The 17,101-nt window shown below is 35.0% G+C and overlaps 1 protein-coding gene across 5 annotated transcripts in view; it reads left to right on the top strand.

The window, feature by feature from the left end:
* Positions 1 to 17,101, top strand: part of LRRIQ1 (leucine rich repeats and IQ motif containing 1) — a 108,441-nt gene that overhangs the window by 43,652 nt on the left and 47,688 nt on the right. For 4 of the 5 annotated variants that reach the window (XM_071765889.1, XM_071765868.1, XM_071765878.1 and 1 more), the window contains exons 19-22: positions 11,464 to 11,553; positions 12,292 to 12,413; positions 13,014 to 13,109; positions 13,449 to 13,534. In XM_071765889.1, the coding sequence (XP_071621990.1) occupies positions 11,464 to 11,553; positions 12,292 to 12,413; positions 13,014 to 13,109; positions 13,449 to 13,534 (394 nt within the window). Of the gene's footprint in view, positions 1 to 11,463; positions 11,554 to 12,245; positions 12,414 to 13,013; positions 13,110 to 13,448; positions 13,535 to 17,101 lie in introns of those variants that run through there. The other variant, XM_071765909.1, reaches the window with a different exon arrangement.

Here is a 17,101-nt window from a genome sequence, read left to right as displayed (position 1 = left end):
GAAAAATGTGTAAAAGTGAAAACCCTCAGCTAGTTCTGAGGAGTTTTAAACTTGTTACTGTAACATCGAAAGAAAATCATTCTATGCCAAATGCATAATTGTGCATGGAAGAACAGAGTCATCAGTTCTTCTCAGTGAGTACATTTGCATCCAGATTCTCTTGAAAGCTGAAGAATCCCAAGTCATTGAGCATAACTTCCCTGAGTTCTTTAATTTTTGTATAATGTTAAAACTGACAGTTCAGTGTAAGTATAGATTGTGTAGTATAGATTGTGTTTAAAAGTTCTAGTTAAATGTCTGATATTAAGCATATTCACATACATTAACTTCTGTTGAAAAAAAGAATTTTTAGTAATGCCTATTGAAAAATTTCATGAGCTCTCTTTTCTGTGCTCTGTTTGAAGAGACCATCGATGCCAGCAATTTTGAAATTGAGTTAAACAGCAGTGCTTTCAGGGGAACCAAAAAGGAAAGTGAGATGTTAGCTTCCTTTCTCCTCCACGCTTAAATCAATACATCTCTCATTGCCTGGAGCTTGAAGTGCTTTTTAGAACATAGTAGGCATTATCCAACCACAGCACAGCTTACCTTAACTGAAAGTATACAAGTCCCAGGGAACAGATGGGATGTATCCAAGAGGATTGAACAAGCTGCTTAATGTCATTTTTAGGCCACTCTTTGAAAAGTCTTGACTATAGGGGGATGTTACTGGTGACTGGAAAAGGGCAGGCGTCATACACATCTTCAGCAAAGTCAAGAAGAAAGATCCAGGAAACTAGAAGCCAAACTATATAATCTCAGTTCCTGGAAAGGTTGTAGAGCAAATCATCTAAGAAGACATTTCAAAACCCATAAAAGAAGGTGATTGAGAGCAGCCAGAATGGGCTTACCAAGGGCTGATCAACCTCATTGCTTTCAGTCACAAGCTGACTGGTACTCTGAGTAAGGAGAAGGCAGTGCATATTGCATGCCTTTATTTTAGCAAGGTCAGTGCCAGTCACCCTGGCCTTATTCTCAAAAATTTTTGAGGGATGAAGTGGACAAGTAGACCATAAAGTGAGTGGCAAATTAACTGGTCTGCTCAAATAATTTCATTCTGTGGTGCAGGATCCAACTTGTGGTCAGTAATTAGTGGATTCTATCATGGATAGTAGGGCACCGATGTAGTTAATATTTTAACTGTCTGATAAAGCAGGGTGCAATCTCAGGCAGTGTGCAAGTGATACCAAACTGAGAGCATCATTTGTTGTTGTGAAAGGACTCGAGCACAGATCCTATGAGGAGAGGCTGAGGGAGCTGGGGGTGTTCAGCCTGGAGAAGAGGAGGCTCAGAGGAGATCTCATCACTCTCTACAACTCCCTGAAAGGAGGGGGTAGCCAGGGGGGGGTTGGTCTCTTTTCCCAGGCCACTCTCAGCAAGACAAGAGGGCACGGTCTCAAGTTGTGCCGGGGGAGGTTTAGGTTGGACATTAGAAAGAATTTCTTTACTGAGAGGGTGATCAGACATTGGAATGGGCTGCCCTGGGAAGTGGTGGATTCTCCATCCCTGGAGATATTTAAAAAGAGACTGGATGTGGCACTCAGTGCCATGGTCTGGTAACTGCAGTGGGAGTGGATCAAGGGTTGGACTTGATGATCTCTGAGGTCCCTTCCAACCCAGCCAATTCTATGATTCTAAGAGCAAGTGCAAAGTCCGATATGTGGTTTAGAGTCATGACATGCAACACTTGTGGCTAGAGGCTGACTGCTGAGGAAACAGCACCATAGAAAAGGATCTAGGGTCCTAATGGACTTTCCTCACCATGCATTTCTTGAGTTTCTAAAAGAGGAAACAGAGAAGGGGAGCAAAACAACCATACCCTATAATAGAATCTCAATTTAGGCAAAATTTGTTTAACGTTATGTCTAGTTTGTCCCTGAATGGAACAGGCTAAGGAATCCTAAATGCTGAATACTGTAAAAACCATTCCCTGGTTCTCAGTCTAGTCATTTTGTTTCGTATGGAAAATACTTAAACATTTTATTTTGATTTGGAAATAGCAGTAGCTATTGATCATTTCATAAATCTGAGTTTGCATCAGGAAAGCATCCCAAAGAATCAGCTCAAGCTCTTAAATTTCCCAGAGAGTAGCAGTGCATGTCCCAAAAGATTTAAGCTGTTGAGACTGCAGTTATGAATCAGAAAATTTCAACTTGCAGATTCACTTGTGCATAATGTATTCCAAACAGAAGGGTTACTGGTAAGCACATATAAGGGAAATGGTATAAGTGAAGCTGAGAAGGCATATTGTCTTTAGAATTTCGTGTTTTTAATGTAATTAGAGTTGTTAAAAAAAAAAAAAAAAAAAAAAAAAGGTTAAAAATTAGCCTTTCTTTGATTTCTGTCTTCCAAATACTTTTTTGTTCTTATTTCTGAAATAGGGACTACAATAAAAAAGGAAAAGTTGTCTTAATTAAGTCATGTTTCTCATGTAACATAAACTTTGAAACATGACTCTAAACTTGTGAGTACTCTTTTTTTTAACCCTGTTTTTCTTCCTAACTTCCCTTCCTTTGACGAAACTGCAAGCTGAAGTACAGCTTTCTTTTTTTATTGCACTTTTCGTACTCATTCTCCAAAATTGATAGAATATTTTTTATTATCTTAGTTTGAATTTGTGTATATTCTGAATATACAGCACTTAAGGGGTGGGTACAAGGGGTCCATTAGTTGTTTTATTTATTGAATGCTTTAATTCATTGCCCTGTGAAGGTTTTGTTTGTTTGTTTTCACAGAGCTAGAGGGACTTTATAGGGACATAGCAGCTAGTTTGTATAGTGTGGCAGAGTCAGAGTGGATAAGACCTAAAGATAATTATCACTTTAATAGTGAAAGACTGCATCTGGGTTCTTTTGAGGGAGTCATTTGAGGGGTGGCCTGAAGGTGCCAGGATCCTGATGTTTACTGAGGTTGGTGGGGGTATACATCTCAAAATATTTTTAAAGCATATGTTTCTGATGCTTGCTTGAGTCATGTTTAACCTCTGAAGCTGAGATTACCATTTACTCATTATAGGAATATTTTTTATTCTTGTATTAAAAAACAAAAAATGTAGGGCCCCAAGCTTCCTTTGAGCACTGTTAGGCTTAAGAAAAAAATGCATTTGTAGAAAAGTTTGGGTCATGTAGGTCATGAATGAAATGAACTACAATAAGCTTCAGACTTTAGGAGAGTTAATAATGTGTTTATACATGCAACTTTTTTTTGTGAATTAAAACTTTTAGGTTCTCTGAGATTTTAATTATTCATTTACTTTTATATATTCTAAAAGAAATTATTTCCATAGTTATAGTCATATACATTTAGAGAAATCAGATAGATACTTAGATTAAATAGAAATACATATATATAAAATTTTTTATACTCCAATACATATATTGTTTTTTTCAGAGCTTATTAAACAATTTGGAAAAATGGCATTTGGAGAAGACAATTCCTAGTAAAATTTTATTGGATGTTTTTCCTGACAGAATGCCGTGATTTTTCCAGTAACTGTCAATATATCTTCCTTATAAATGTGTAGCTACACAACTATGTTTGTCCTCAAATTTTCCTACAAGAATGGGCTATAATAATTAATCAGGTTTCATAAGTCTTCAAAATCTCTGGGGGTCAAATAATCATTATGCTTCTTCTCTTAAATCCATGTGATATTTTCTGTTTTCTTGGCTTGAATCATTTGGCTTTAGCAATCTTAAGAATGCAGTAATACCCAGCTTTTCTTCCTAATTCTCGTTTTATATGAAGGCCAGGTTGAAAAAGAAGCATTGCCAAAGGTTAAAATACCCTTTGTTAGGGTGCTTACCTATTTATCATTACCACATAAAATACATGGAAAACATGAAAGACAAATCCAGAGAAAAGAGTATTTTCCTACTATTTGCATTTCACAGATTTTATAAAATATAAATGCACTAAATTAATTGAAGTCTATACATACTTTTGTAAAATTGGTCAAATCAACAGTTACACATAATTTTAAAATTACAACATTTAAACTGAATTTTTGTGGTATTGGAAACGGAATAATAATGCAACTAGTAGATGATTCAGTTGAGAATGTTCATATCTGATCCTGTTTTAGCTTTGGAATTTTTTTAGAAAGTCTGGCTCTGAATTGTTATTCAATTTCCTGACATTGAACTAAGCTTTACACGTGAAATTTGAGTTTCTCAGAAAAGCTAGCCCATAGAGTAAGCTGATTCCTAAAAATATACAATGAAAGAAAAGGCAAAGTACACAAAAACATTCAGATCTGTAATTACAAAACAAGCTTGCAATTCCAGCCTATTAATAGTATATAAATGAGCATAGAAAAGTGACCCAGTACTTCTTTATCATCTATGAGAGCTAAAAAATTGTGATTTCTTAAGAAGTTTGTCAAAGCATACTTATACTTTTAGAGAATAAATTTCTACTAAAGAATACTTAGGCGTTGGTAGAAGCGAAGTTTATTTTAAAAAGACATGAAAGATATTGTCCTGGAGTAGCACAATATTTGAATGAAATACATCACAGAGTAAAATATGTTTGCCAGGAATCAAGAGTTACAGCTTTTACAAGTTACAGCTTTGCCAGATGAAAGACAGTGCAGTGTGGCTGCCTGTGGTATGCCCTTTTCCCTTGTGAGTATCCACAGGGTTAACCTTCAGCACATGATCCTTCTGCCAGACTACTCCCCCTCCCAGTCTCCAAGCAATTATTTAATGTAGGTAATTTAACAGTAGGAAATATAGTTCATTGTGTGACATACATTGCCCCAGAAGAAATTTTGTCAGTGTATTTGAAATAGCAATAAAATGCTGTTGAAATTTTTATCTTGGATTAAAGTACTTTCTATACAGAAAACTAGTAGAAATACTAATTTGATTTATTGATTTATTTACTCTTATTACATATTATTCATATTTTAAAAAGAAATTGAATCTAAAGAGAACAGATACTTAAAAAAATCTGATTGGAAAAGGCCCATTCTGACTGAGACTGACACTAGTTACATGCCCCACTTAGGGGAGCAGAAATCCAGAAAAAAACCAAGTTGGACAACACCAGGCAGGTGAACAGGAAGAATGAATCTTTTTTTGAAAGCAAGGAATTCCACACACTATTCCCGTGAAATTGTAAGTATTTTTTTTTTAATGAAAGATGCTTCTCTTCTGGTCCCATTCCTGCTGTTCTGTTGTAATGCTCAGAGACTAATCATGACTCTGAGTTCAGAGTGAGTTACAGATATTAATTTTTTTCTGCTTACTTATATTCTGTTGGTTAGTTTTCACATTTTTATTATAAGATACTGTGGGGAAAAAAGCACTACATAAACATAAATAAAACATTTTTTCCGACTAAATCATTGCTGCCTTTCAAATAGTGAGTGAGTCAATGAATATACCAAGGGAAGGACAGTCCTTGACAGGTCCAGCTTCTTTCATTCTTCTCAAATGCATCTGCTTCTGAACCCTTCTGGAAGCAGAGTACTGATGAAGAGATGTATTTGGCCTGATGCAGAGCAGAATCAAATGCTGGCCTTTTCAGCCTGTATTGCTAATACCTTCTTGCATCTTCTTCTTCTAGCCAAAGTTGTTTTGGTTTTTATTATACTCTTGTGATCTTCCTTGATCTAAATGAGATGAAAGGCAGTATGTGGTAGCATTATTCAGTTTGGACAGTTACTTACAGAAATGCTTTAAAGCCAAGTTAAGTTTGACACCAGGTCCTGCGAGCTACTTTTTGCTCCAGATTTAAATATGACTCAGAACAGCCCAAATTACAGGTATAGTCATTATAATACATCTTTTAGCTCCAGAATGTAATACAGAGCTAATAAAAGGTGCCTAGAATTAGGTTGTACAGATAATGTTTGCTTTGTATGAATAACTGCTGTGTATAAGTAACTCTGCTTTTCAGTAGCTCATTCAGCCTCCATTTAATGTAGTAGAACAATTCTTACTCACTATGTTGGTTGTAGGATTGGATTTTGTTTCTGAGACCACAGAAGTTTAATTTTTCTTGGTAAATAGTCCTTACTTTTTGCAAAGAAGGGAATAGAATAAATACTTAAGGAATAACATAAAGAAAAATATTATCCAGAGCTCCAGAGCTCATTAATGACCTACGAAAAGGGGAGAAAACACCCTGTAGGATTAGACTCTCAAAGAGTAAAAAACCTGTTGTGAATGAACATAAAAAGTTCTTGATCCTAATGGGCAAATGGAAATAATTAATACCACAGAAGCTTTATTATTAAAATTAAGGCAAAAAGCCAAATCCACATATATTTGCACCTTAGGTTGAAGAATGGTAGCAGGAATAGTTGTATAGTGTTTAATAGTGTTAAAAATTTGTTTTAAACAGTAAGTAGAAGTTCATTTTTTTCTGCAAAGTTTTAACAAAAAATTAAAAAGGTCTATGTTTTGTGTGCTTGTAAAAATTGAGAATTTAAAAAAAAATCAATATCATCTCTGATTTGAGACAAATACTGAAAATAAAGTATAGTGGATACAGAAGCATAAAACATCTCCGGGAAAACTAATAGGAAGCTAGGAAAGCTGAAGCCTCCTTGGAATTAAACCTTGTGGGAGAGTTTAAGGACAACAGGAGGGCCTTCTTCAAATACATAGCAGATGAAACTAACACTGGTGGCAATGTAGGCCCTCTGCTGAATGAGGTGGCAAGGAAGGCAGAATTGCTGAACACCTTCCTTTGCTTCTGTGTATACATCTGGAGGATGTCCTCAGGAGCTCCAGGCCCCTAAGGCTGCTGAGGAAATCAGAGTAAAGGATGAGTTTGCCTTGGTTGATGAGGATTGGGTTAAGTATCAGTTAAGCAATCCGGACATCCATAAATCCATGGGTCTTGGCGTAGCTTTGGGTGCTGATGGATCTGGTGGATGCCATTGCTAGGCCACTCTACATCATCTTTGGTAAGTTGTGAGGAACAGGAAAGGTGCCTGAGGGCTGGAGGAAAGCAAATGTCATTCCCATCTTCAAAAAAGGCAAGAAGACCTGTGTAACTACAGACTGGTGAGCCTCACCGCCATTCCTGGAAAGGTGATGGAACAACTTACTATTGATGCTGTCTTTAGGCACATCAAGGCTTATGAGGAGCAGTCAGCGTGGCTTTACTGAGGGGAAGTCATGTCTGACCAACCTGATAGTCTTCTGTGAGGTCATAACCAGGTGGATGGGTGATGGCAGACCAGTAGGTGTATTTTATCGTATTTCAGGAATACATTTGACACCGTCTCCCACAGCATTCTTGGAGATAAACTGAAGAAGTGTGGCCTGGATGATCAGGTAGTGAGGTAGAGTGGGGACTGGTTGAAGGACAGAAGCCAGAGAGTTGTAGTCAATAGGATGTGGTCTAGTTGGAAGTCTGTCTAGTGTACTCCCTCAAGGGTCAATACTGGGACCACTATGGTTCAATATATTTGTCAATGACCTGGATGAGGGAATAGAGTGTACTGTCAGCAAGTTTGCTGGTGACACAAAACTCTGTGGAGTGGCTGACACCCCCGAAGGCTGTGCTGCCATTCAGAGGGACCCAGACAGACTGGAGAGTTGGGCGGGGAGAAATTTCATGACTTACAACAAGAGTGTAGAGTCTTGCATCTGGGAAAGAACAACACCAGGTACCAGTATAGGTTGGGGACTGAGCTGTTGGAGAGCAGCACAGGAGAAAGGAACCGAAAGGAACCTGGTGGTGCTGGTGGATGGAAGGATGACCATGAGCCAGCAGTGTGCCCTTGTGGCCAAGAAGGCCAATGGCATCCTGGGGTGCATTATAAGGGGGGTTACTAGATTTAGAGAGGTTCTCCTCCCAGTCTACTCTGCTCTGGTGAGGCCATATCTGGAATATTGTGTCCAGTTCTGGATCCCTCTGTTGAAGAACAACGTGGAACTGCTTCAGAGGGTTGAGTGCATAGCCACCAGGATGATTTAGGGAGTGGAGCATCTCCCTGTAAGGAAAGGCTGAGGGACCTGGGCCTCTTCAGCTTGGAGAAGAGGAGAATGAGGGGTGGCCTCAGCAATGTTTATAAATATGTAAGGGGTGAGTGCCAGGAGGATGGTGCCAGGCTCTTCTCAGTTATGTCCAGTGATAGCATACGGGGCAATGGGTACAGCCTGGAGCATAAGATGTTCCACATAAATATAAGGAAAAACTTTTTCACTGCGGGGATGACAGAGCACTGAACAGGCTGCCCAGGAGGTTGTGGAGTCTCCTTCCCTGGACGTGTTCTTATGTGACCTCCTGTAGGTAACCCTGCTCTGGCAGGGGATTAGACTCGATCTTTCGAGGTCCCTTCCAACCCCCATGTGATTCTGTAATGTCTGTTAAATCAAAGGTATATGATTAGTGCATTTGTAAAGCTATGTTAAGGACCTTAGTATTTGTGAAATCAATTCCCCAATTTAGCTTTAGAAATAAGCATAAATATAATATGCCTATTACAGGTTTTGTAGAACATACAATCAAACATTATAATTTTATTTGCTTTATATTCATCTCAGATTGCATTGGGTATTTTAGTGGAGAATGCTAGTGGTAATAGATCTATTTTTTAGCCTGAGGTACTGGTAAAACTGTCATAACCTTTGCATTAGTTATATTTTAAGATTGTGTTTATGGGAAAGATATGGATAGAAGTTTCTTGAACTTAGTGCTGTCAGAACCTCTAGAGATAAACATAGTGGAAGAACATATATTTGAAAGTCAATTATGTGTTTATTTATCTTGGCAAAAGCAAATGACAGTGTGGTATATTTTTATAAGATCCTATACATTCATAGGAGTTCCAAGCGTGCTTAATGAGAAATCAGTTATTTTTTCTCCTGCACTTTTTTACCTTTAAATTATGTTTTTATATTTTCATTGATATTAATTTTCAACACTTAGAACACTGAAAGACACCTTATAGGCTATGAAAGAAACAAAAATACTGTGGAGAGTATTAATTATTCAGTGGCAAACATTGAACTAAGAATATTTTTTGAGGAAAATTGCAACCTAAATATTAAAAGCAAAGAACTTTTTTCGGGTTATGGTACAACTGAAAAGCAAAAATTCAATCAGTATACTGCTTAAGTGATTCTTGTTCCAAAAAAAGTTAACAACAACACTGGAGTGTTAGTTTTCATATTTCATTATTTTATTGATTTCCATCACTAACAATTTCATCAGAGAGGTAAAAATTCAAATAGCTAGAATGCAAGCTTGACAGTGGAACTTGGATCACATTCGCTGTTATTTATATATTTACTTATGTACCCCAGTAATTAATGGACACACCATTGGACACACCAATTAAGTTGATTGACATTTAAATTTTACAAGGAATGGAAATCTTATCTCACTCCCAGCTATATTGTTTCTTATGCAAATAGAGCAGGAAGAAAATACTTTATAAATTTGCTATTTTCATATATCTTTATATACCAGCAATATTGAAAACACAGCTTGGCAGACATTGAGTTGACCTATGACTGAATTGCATGGCCAGATTCTCATCTGAAAAGCTAGAAATACAATTTTCATCAATCAGATTTTCTTTCTTTTTCGTAGTTACTCATTTTATGCATAGATCCTTGGCAACCGCAAAACTCGAATGTCACAGTTTTGTTGTTGCTGAAATACAAAGTTGTCAGTCTTCTGTGTCCAAATTTTACCAAATTTATGTCTTTAAGGGATTCATTTAGGAATTTTATTTTTTAAAGTCTACTTCTGGAATAGATTTTTACTGTGACTATTTTTATTTTGTAATTAATGTTGTTTGAATCGAACACTCAGTGGTTATCAGCATAAGAGTAATCTCTGAGGAGAGATAGAGTAGTGGGTTGTAGGGTTGTAGGGAAATGTAACAGTTAAAGAATGTGGTGCATTTAGTTTGTTGCCTGCCTCTGCAGTGTATTTACACAGATTTTTTTTAACATAGCCATCTGAGAGGAAATATGTTAAAAATGACAATGCTGGGTATCTGTCATTAAATGAAATGGTAAGAAGGGGAAGACTGGTAAAGTTACATCATTTAATAATGAGGGCATAGAATTTATACAGATTTATAAAATTTTATTAAAAAAATGAAAACTAAAATATAACGTAGTCAAAGAATCAGGAATTCCAGGAACTAGCATCAATGATTTAAGAATGCATCCCATCCCTTTTAAGATGTGAAAGTAAAAGTTTACTGAAAATTTATTTTGAAAAGCTAGGTCATAATGGAAGAAGAATAATACTTGTTCACAGTTATCTCAGAATACACAGTGGTGAAAGATCCACTAAGTTATGTGACCAATACCTGAGGTAATTATTTCAAAGTAGCTGATATGATCCTTTTGTCACTTAAAATTTCAGAGGGCTTGGAAGACCTTCTTGTTCACCCAGACTACACAGTCAGGTATCCAAAGTTAGGATCATTTCTCAGGGTCAGAAATCAGTACAATTCAACGTCTTCTTTGAACGGGAGAAAGGTAGTCCAGTTTGATAAATCTGACATTTTTTAAAAAAATGAATCCTAGGTTTTTTGCTGTTGAAGTAAGATGTACCTGAATGACTGAGCCCTGTATAAGTGAAGCTAAATTCTTCAGAGGTATTTACTTACTGTGTGGGAGTAATTTACTTCTCTCACTTATCATAATATATTGAAAGAACATATGGTCATAAAACTCAAGAATGTATAGGAAAAATAAGTCACATAGAGGTTAAGTTTGAAACAAAATCTAAATTTATTTTTTATGAAAGAAAACTGAATTCTGCCTTGAATTGTAATAAATACCAGTTAGTAACTAATTTGGTCACCTCTTCATTCCAAGCTCTTATTTTAGTTTGCAAATTATTCTATTACATCAAAAATAAAACTGGTTAATTGAAGAAATAGGTACATACAGCTTTTTAATCCCAAATTTCAGTAAAAACAATGCACCAATTCAGTTTAGCTCAACAAAAGCAGGTTTGACAGAATCATCCACCTATACCTGCATATAAACTACTCAGTTAGTCAAAAAAAGCAGACAAAGCTGTTAATGGTCTTAAAACTTTTGAGTACTTTGGGTCTGGATTTTTTGGATTTTGGTAGTCTTTTTTAGAATTTTGGATTTACTAAAAATGTTGACAAAAAATTACAAGCATATGAGAATGAGGGGGTGCATCTCATTAAAAAAAAAACAAAACAAAAAACAACAACAACAAAAAACTGAATCCCTACAGCCCAAGAAGCCCTACAATCCAAAACCTGTTATTCTGATTTATTTAAAATAAAGCAGTACAACACAGCATCTCTAAAAGTGTTTTAAATTCTATTGCTCTGCAGGTGGCAGTTCTGATATACAACTTGAAACAGTTTGTAAGACAATTTAAAAGAGACTTTGCAAAAAGTTATCAAAACTAAACTGATTTTATCAGTGCACTATTTGACTTTACTCATTCATGCAGGCTGCATTAGAGAAGGAATGGCTGACTCTAGATACCACCCGTTTCCCTTCAAAAACACTCCTGCTCTCAAACCAGCTGCACTGGCCAAAGGTAACATGTCACAGAAACTACTTATTCTTCAGTCTTTATTCATTCTTTAAGGATATGCTGTTCTGGGGTGATTAATATGACAATCTATTGACTTGGAAAACACAATTACTTTTAGAAGTTTCAGACTTCCTCCTCATCCCCAGATACAATTTTTTTTTTTTTTTTAGGTTTTCTTTCATTTGCTTAGTTTTTTCTTTATTTTGGATTTATTTCAACACTTGACTTCACAGTAGCAGAAAAAAAGATGATGTACTTCATCTGTACATTTGGCAGTGGATTAAAAATTGCTAGTTGACACACAACTTTAAAAATACTAAGATCTGCTTTATATGACAACAGCTGAATGTTTTCAGAACAGCTAAAGGTCATTGAACTATAATGTCTGCTAGTTATTTGATAAACTTTGAAGTTTTAGCTTTTTCTTTTGGTAGGTTTTTTTCTTCTTGTTATAGCCATAGTATTACTAATGGTTTATTTCCTACAATTAAAAGAAAGGAGTCAAATATATAATAATATATGGGGGTGTTAAGTATAATTAGAGTTACCTTTTTGCCCTATCTAGTTAGTTAGTTAGTTAGCTGAAAGAAGGTCTGTAATAGGCATATCACTGTTAAAAATCTATTATGTTACAGTAATAGATTATACAAACCCTGATGCAGGTTTACGTACACATTTTAAACTCAGTCTTTCAGGAATCATCACCTGCATGATTTTTTTTTCCTTTCTCTTACTTAAAAGCATTCTGGGCCTTCAAATTCCAGTGAACATTCAAATAGTTTGCCCTTGTCACCACAAGAAGTTTGGCAGCACATTAACAGACCACATTCATATTCAGCAGAAAATATCCACTTTCATAGCAGGTAAGTTAAATAATTTTTTTTTTCATTATTTTTAGTTCATTTGGATTTCACAAAAAGCAAGAGGAGGGCAACTTGGGGCTGTTTTCTGATGCTACTTTTGGTTAATATATTAGAGGACTTAAAATGTATTTACTCTTGAAAAGCAAATACATTCAATTCAGTTGCTTTTTTAATTGACTACCAGAATTGAGAATGTAAGAATACATATATTTTTATGTATCTCGGTTTGACTATAAGTCATAAAACTTAATTATTTTCACATATATCATAAAAAAGATGCTGAAATAGATATATGTAAGACTAGATAAAGATTAAAAGGGATTTCTTACACAGCTGCATTCTTTTGGAGAGAAAGGACTGAAATATGCTTCAAGTAATTGAAATGTAAACATTTCAAATTGATGGCAGACTTTTATTACTCTCCAAGATAAAGCCTTCCTGGAGTATTAAAATAGATTTTTTTTGTAATATTTCCAAGCTTCAAAAGTGCCTTTAAGACACACAAACAGCTTGCAGAATAACAAAGGCTGCGAAGTAGTTACCCGAGACCCTTTCTTATTTACTTACCTTTCAGTACCACTCTTAATCCTTTGTTTTCAGGTCAGGGAAGGGAAGCATGTCACAGCTCTCTGACTGTAAGGAAAAAAAGAAATTTTTGTTCATGTCTGAAAAAGAAGAGAAAATTTCAGAAGAATGGTATGTTAAGCTATTTTGCATACAGAGTGACTTAGAGGAAGAGATACAGTACAGTTAGCTGTAGCTTGGTTTTTTTACATTCCACCTTTCAAGAACCTCTGTTTTCTACCAAAGTGAAAATTATTGTAATTGCTTTTACAAGTGTCTTGGAGCCCAGCTTATTTAATTTCAATAATGCAATATTAAGATAAGCACTGCAGCTGTGTAATTTAGAAAGTTTCGTACTATACATAAGTCCTATATACTTGTGTTCCTTTTGAAAAGTACAATATACAATAATATGCAGCTGATGTAACATAATATATGTAAAATGTTTAGGAAGTTATTTTCTTCCCCTAGGGGTTTTAAGGATATTTCAACTGTGCAGCTAATGCTGAAGAGGGCCCATAAAATGAAGCCCAAAAAATACAGTAATAAAAACTTAGGTAAGTCAACAGTTTAAAAAATTGTCTTATTGATGTAATGTTTCTATTCCTAAACCTCAACATAGTGTCTCTTTAAATGTTTGCTTGCAAAACATTAAAAATTACTTTGCATGAAGGTAGAGTGTGATTCAGTAAATGTAAGTTTAAATGTCTGCAAATAAGTCAATTTGTTCTGGTGGTAAAATATTCAGATTTTATAAAACAGGATTTTGGAGTTGAATATTTGACAGCTATGTTTAACAGAAATTTTTTTTCTTTGTGTTCCTCTATCTTTTTTTCTAGATTTGGAAATTTCTGCCTTTTGTATTTTTCTCTTTGGGGGAGTCTTAGTTTAAAAGTTATGCAAGAACTGTTTATGAAAATGACAGTTTGATATATTTTTTTTTGTATTGCATATTCACTGTGGAAATGGATAATTCCTCTCTAGCTTCTTTGTAATTGTCTTCTGGTTCTTCTCAGATACTTGTGTCAATGAACCTTTCTGAGAACCATCAACAGTTAGTATGATATGGTAATAAAAATGTTAATTGTATATGTTAATAAAATTATTAATAATTTACTGCTAATATAAGAAAAATTAAAATATGTAAGTGCCTGGTTGACAACAGGATACAACTCTAAATGATCTTTGGAAACTGTACCTTTCTTTGCATATGATTTAAGTTATATCACAAGTCACAGTCAATTTTCCTCTTTTTTATAACATTGCAAATCTCACATGTATTGTTTAAAATACTGAAAGACATTTTGCTCTTGGGAGGGGAGGAAAATCACCCTGCAGATAAAGTTAACAAAAGTATTTCTCTGAATAGCTTTTTCTGCTGTGAACACTCTGTGAAGATGGAATATGACAAAAATATCTCCAGTTAAAAAAAATGTAAATGGGAGGGTGAGGGGATGGAGAAAAAGGCATGGAGCCAACAAACCTTGCTTTATTGTTATGGAAATGAGAAAAAATAATGTTAAAAAAAAAAAGTTATAAATATCTGGTGTGCAGCTGAGTTTTTTACAGATGTTCCATTTGGTGGTCTGCGTATCATTTTTTAATGAATAGAGCTTATTAAGTTATTTGATCTTTTCTGCATATGTTCTCTGGTTTATAATAGTATTAATTAATCCAGTCATAATTGCCTGATTGAGGATATAATATTTGCTCTACTATTCTTGTGATACTTCTAATGGATTTTTGGATATGTTTATATTAACTTTTTTTAGGTCACTTCGTATGGTATTTGTGTGTTGAGCTTTTTTAATGTATCACTTGGAATATTCTTCAAGTATATTACCAGTTTGACAGAAATGAACAAAACTTTACACAGTGTTTTTATATTTCCAATTTTCTCTTATTGACACTACCTCGTATAAGATTTCTTTTTTTTCTTAACTATTATATTAAGTACAAAAATAAACTGGATATATATTTTTCCTATATAGAGGATATATATTTTTCCTATATAGAGTTCTCTGACAGTTACTTACTTTTTTTTTCTTTTTTTAGAGAAGCAGTAAGCTTAATTTCCAGAACTCAATTTCTTTTCAATACAAAGATTTCCACACTCAATTTCTTTTCAGTACAAAGATTATAATGCTGACTATTATTTGTCATGCAGTATATCAGCAGTTAATCCTTCTTTGGTCATTAAGGACCAAACAGACTTTATCAGTTTAAACAAGTATTTTTATCTTAAACTGATGCTAAAATTCAGCTGTTACACTATATTGATCCTGATTAAATATTCCCCTTGTGAGAAGAAACTCTGCTTATATAATTGCATTTTACATCATCTACTTCCAGTCAGAGTATTAAGGGTCTGACTGAACAGAGGGACTTCACAGCATTTAAGAGCAGGTATACCTTAATCCTGAGGCTAGCCAGATCCAGATCAGAAAGCTGTAACCAGATCCATTAGGCTGCCATTTATCTTCCTTGGATCTCTGTGGTACAGCTCATGCTAGGATACTTAAAGAGGAATTCCTGTGTAACTGGGGAGAGAGAGAGAGTTCACAATCTTGGGACATTGCTGCGAGTTTAACCCTACTGAAACAGGAATTCCATAAGTCACTTTATTCCTTCTAATATTTAAAAACAGATTGAAGTTCTTCTCAATAAGTAAGTGTTAACATTGTCTTTTAACGTTTGCATAGAAATTAGCTTCCTATCACCACCACCACCTTAACCACTAGAAAATAAATAACCAGCATCCACTTAGAAATGAAAATAAAGGTGTAAAAAAGCAACGTTACATGTTATATCCATTTACTATTAGGTTTAACTAAGGAGCAAAATTTTAATAACTGACAAAAAGCAAAGTAACAACAGGATCTAGAAGTTCTAAATACTAGATATTATAAGATATTAAAAAATACACTGATAGCTTTTCTGCTAAGGTTTCAACATCATACTGAACGTCTTTTATACGCCACTGAGAATTTCCATGGTAACCATCTGACTAGTTGCAGCTAATGCTATGATACTGATGGATTTTGTAGGAACAAATGACCTGTCAAAGTAAATGGTCTGCTTCCATATGCTATCAAACTCCTTTGCCTTTGGACCAAGATTCACAAATGTGAAGTGTTAAATCAGTCTCCATTCAGAGTGTTTTACAATTGCTGTTTGATATAGGCAAGACATCTGCTGTCTTGGAACTTGTATTAGACAGTCATGAACAGCTTAGATTCTTAGCATCCTCAAGTGTGGGAATTTATTTTTTTTCATTTTCCATAAAAAATGTTTGTCTTTTACTGGTGCAACAGTGATGGGATTCATTTGTTTAATTATAGAAGTCCGCATCTGAGCTAGCCATCTGCATTCCTTTTGAGAAATAAACAGCCACCTACTAATTTCCTCCTGAAACATAATTCAAAAACAAGCTACTTGAATCTCACTGTAAAAGCCCTTGTAGTTCTCTGTTGCCTTTATGCAAAACCTAAAGTAACTGGCTGAAGTACAGAGTTAAACTGTAGATATCTAAAAGTAAATGAGAAATATCATACCTCGTATGTCTGGCCCCGTATCTTCTCAGTAGTGAAAAAAATACGGAAAATACTAGCAAGTGCATTAAATCCTGTGGTTTGTATTACAAGGAAGAGCTTAAAGTAGCATAACCTTATAATAAGGAGTGATTCAGGCAATGCTTATATTGCAGTAGAGCAGCCCCACCAACTAATGGCCTTAAGGCCTGTTACGCCCTAATCCGCTACAGTTATGTGTGCTTGTTTATGTAGCTAAATAAAGTTGTGGCCTGTATTTTAACGATACCAAATGTAGGCTGTGTCTACTTCAACTATTTTTACTGTACAGTAAGATAATGCAAAAAGTGTGGGCAAGAAACCAGAAATTTTGCAGCCAAGGAAAACTGGCGTATTGTCAGAAATATTCCTGTTTATTATGGGTGCATAAAATTCTATACTAAATTCTAATTAACCAACTAAATACAGCAGAAATTAATGCACCTCACTATGCTTAAAAATTAAGCATCTGTGATTCAAAACAATCCTAGCTTCCTAAAGATATCTTGGCACAGCACTACAGAATTTCTTGCTTAACTTTGAATTTCCTTGATT

Source organism: Heliangelus exortis, chromosome 1 (genome assembly GCF_036169615.1).
Source record: "Heliangelus exortis chromosome 1, bHelExo1.hap1, whole genome shotgun sequence".
Taxonomy (NCBI): domain Eukaryota; kingdom Metazoa; phylum Chordata; class Aves; order Apodiformes; family Trochilidae; genus Heliangelus; species Heliangelus exortis.
Note: the sequence above shows the minus strand (reverse complement) of the source record. Positions and strands in the feature narration are given on the sequence as shown.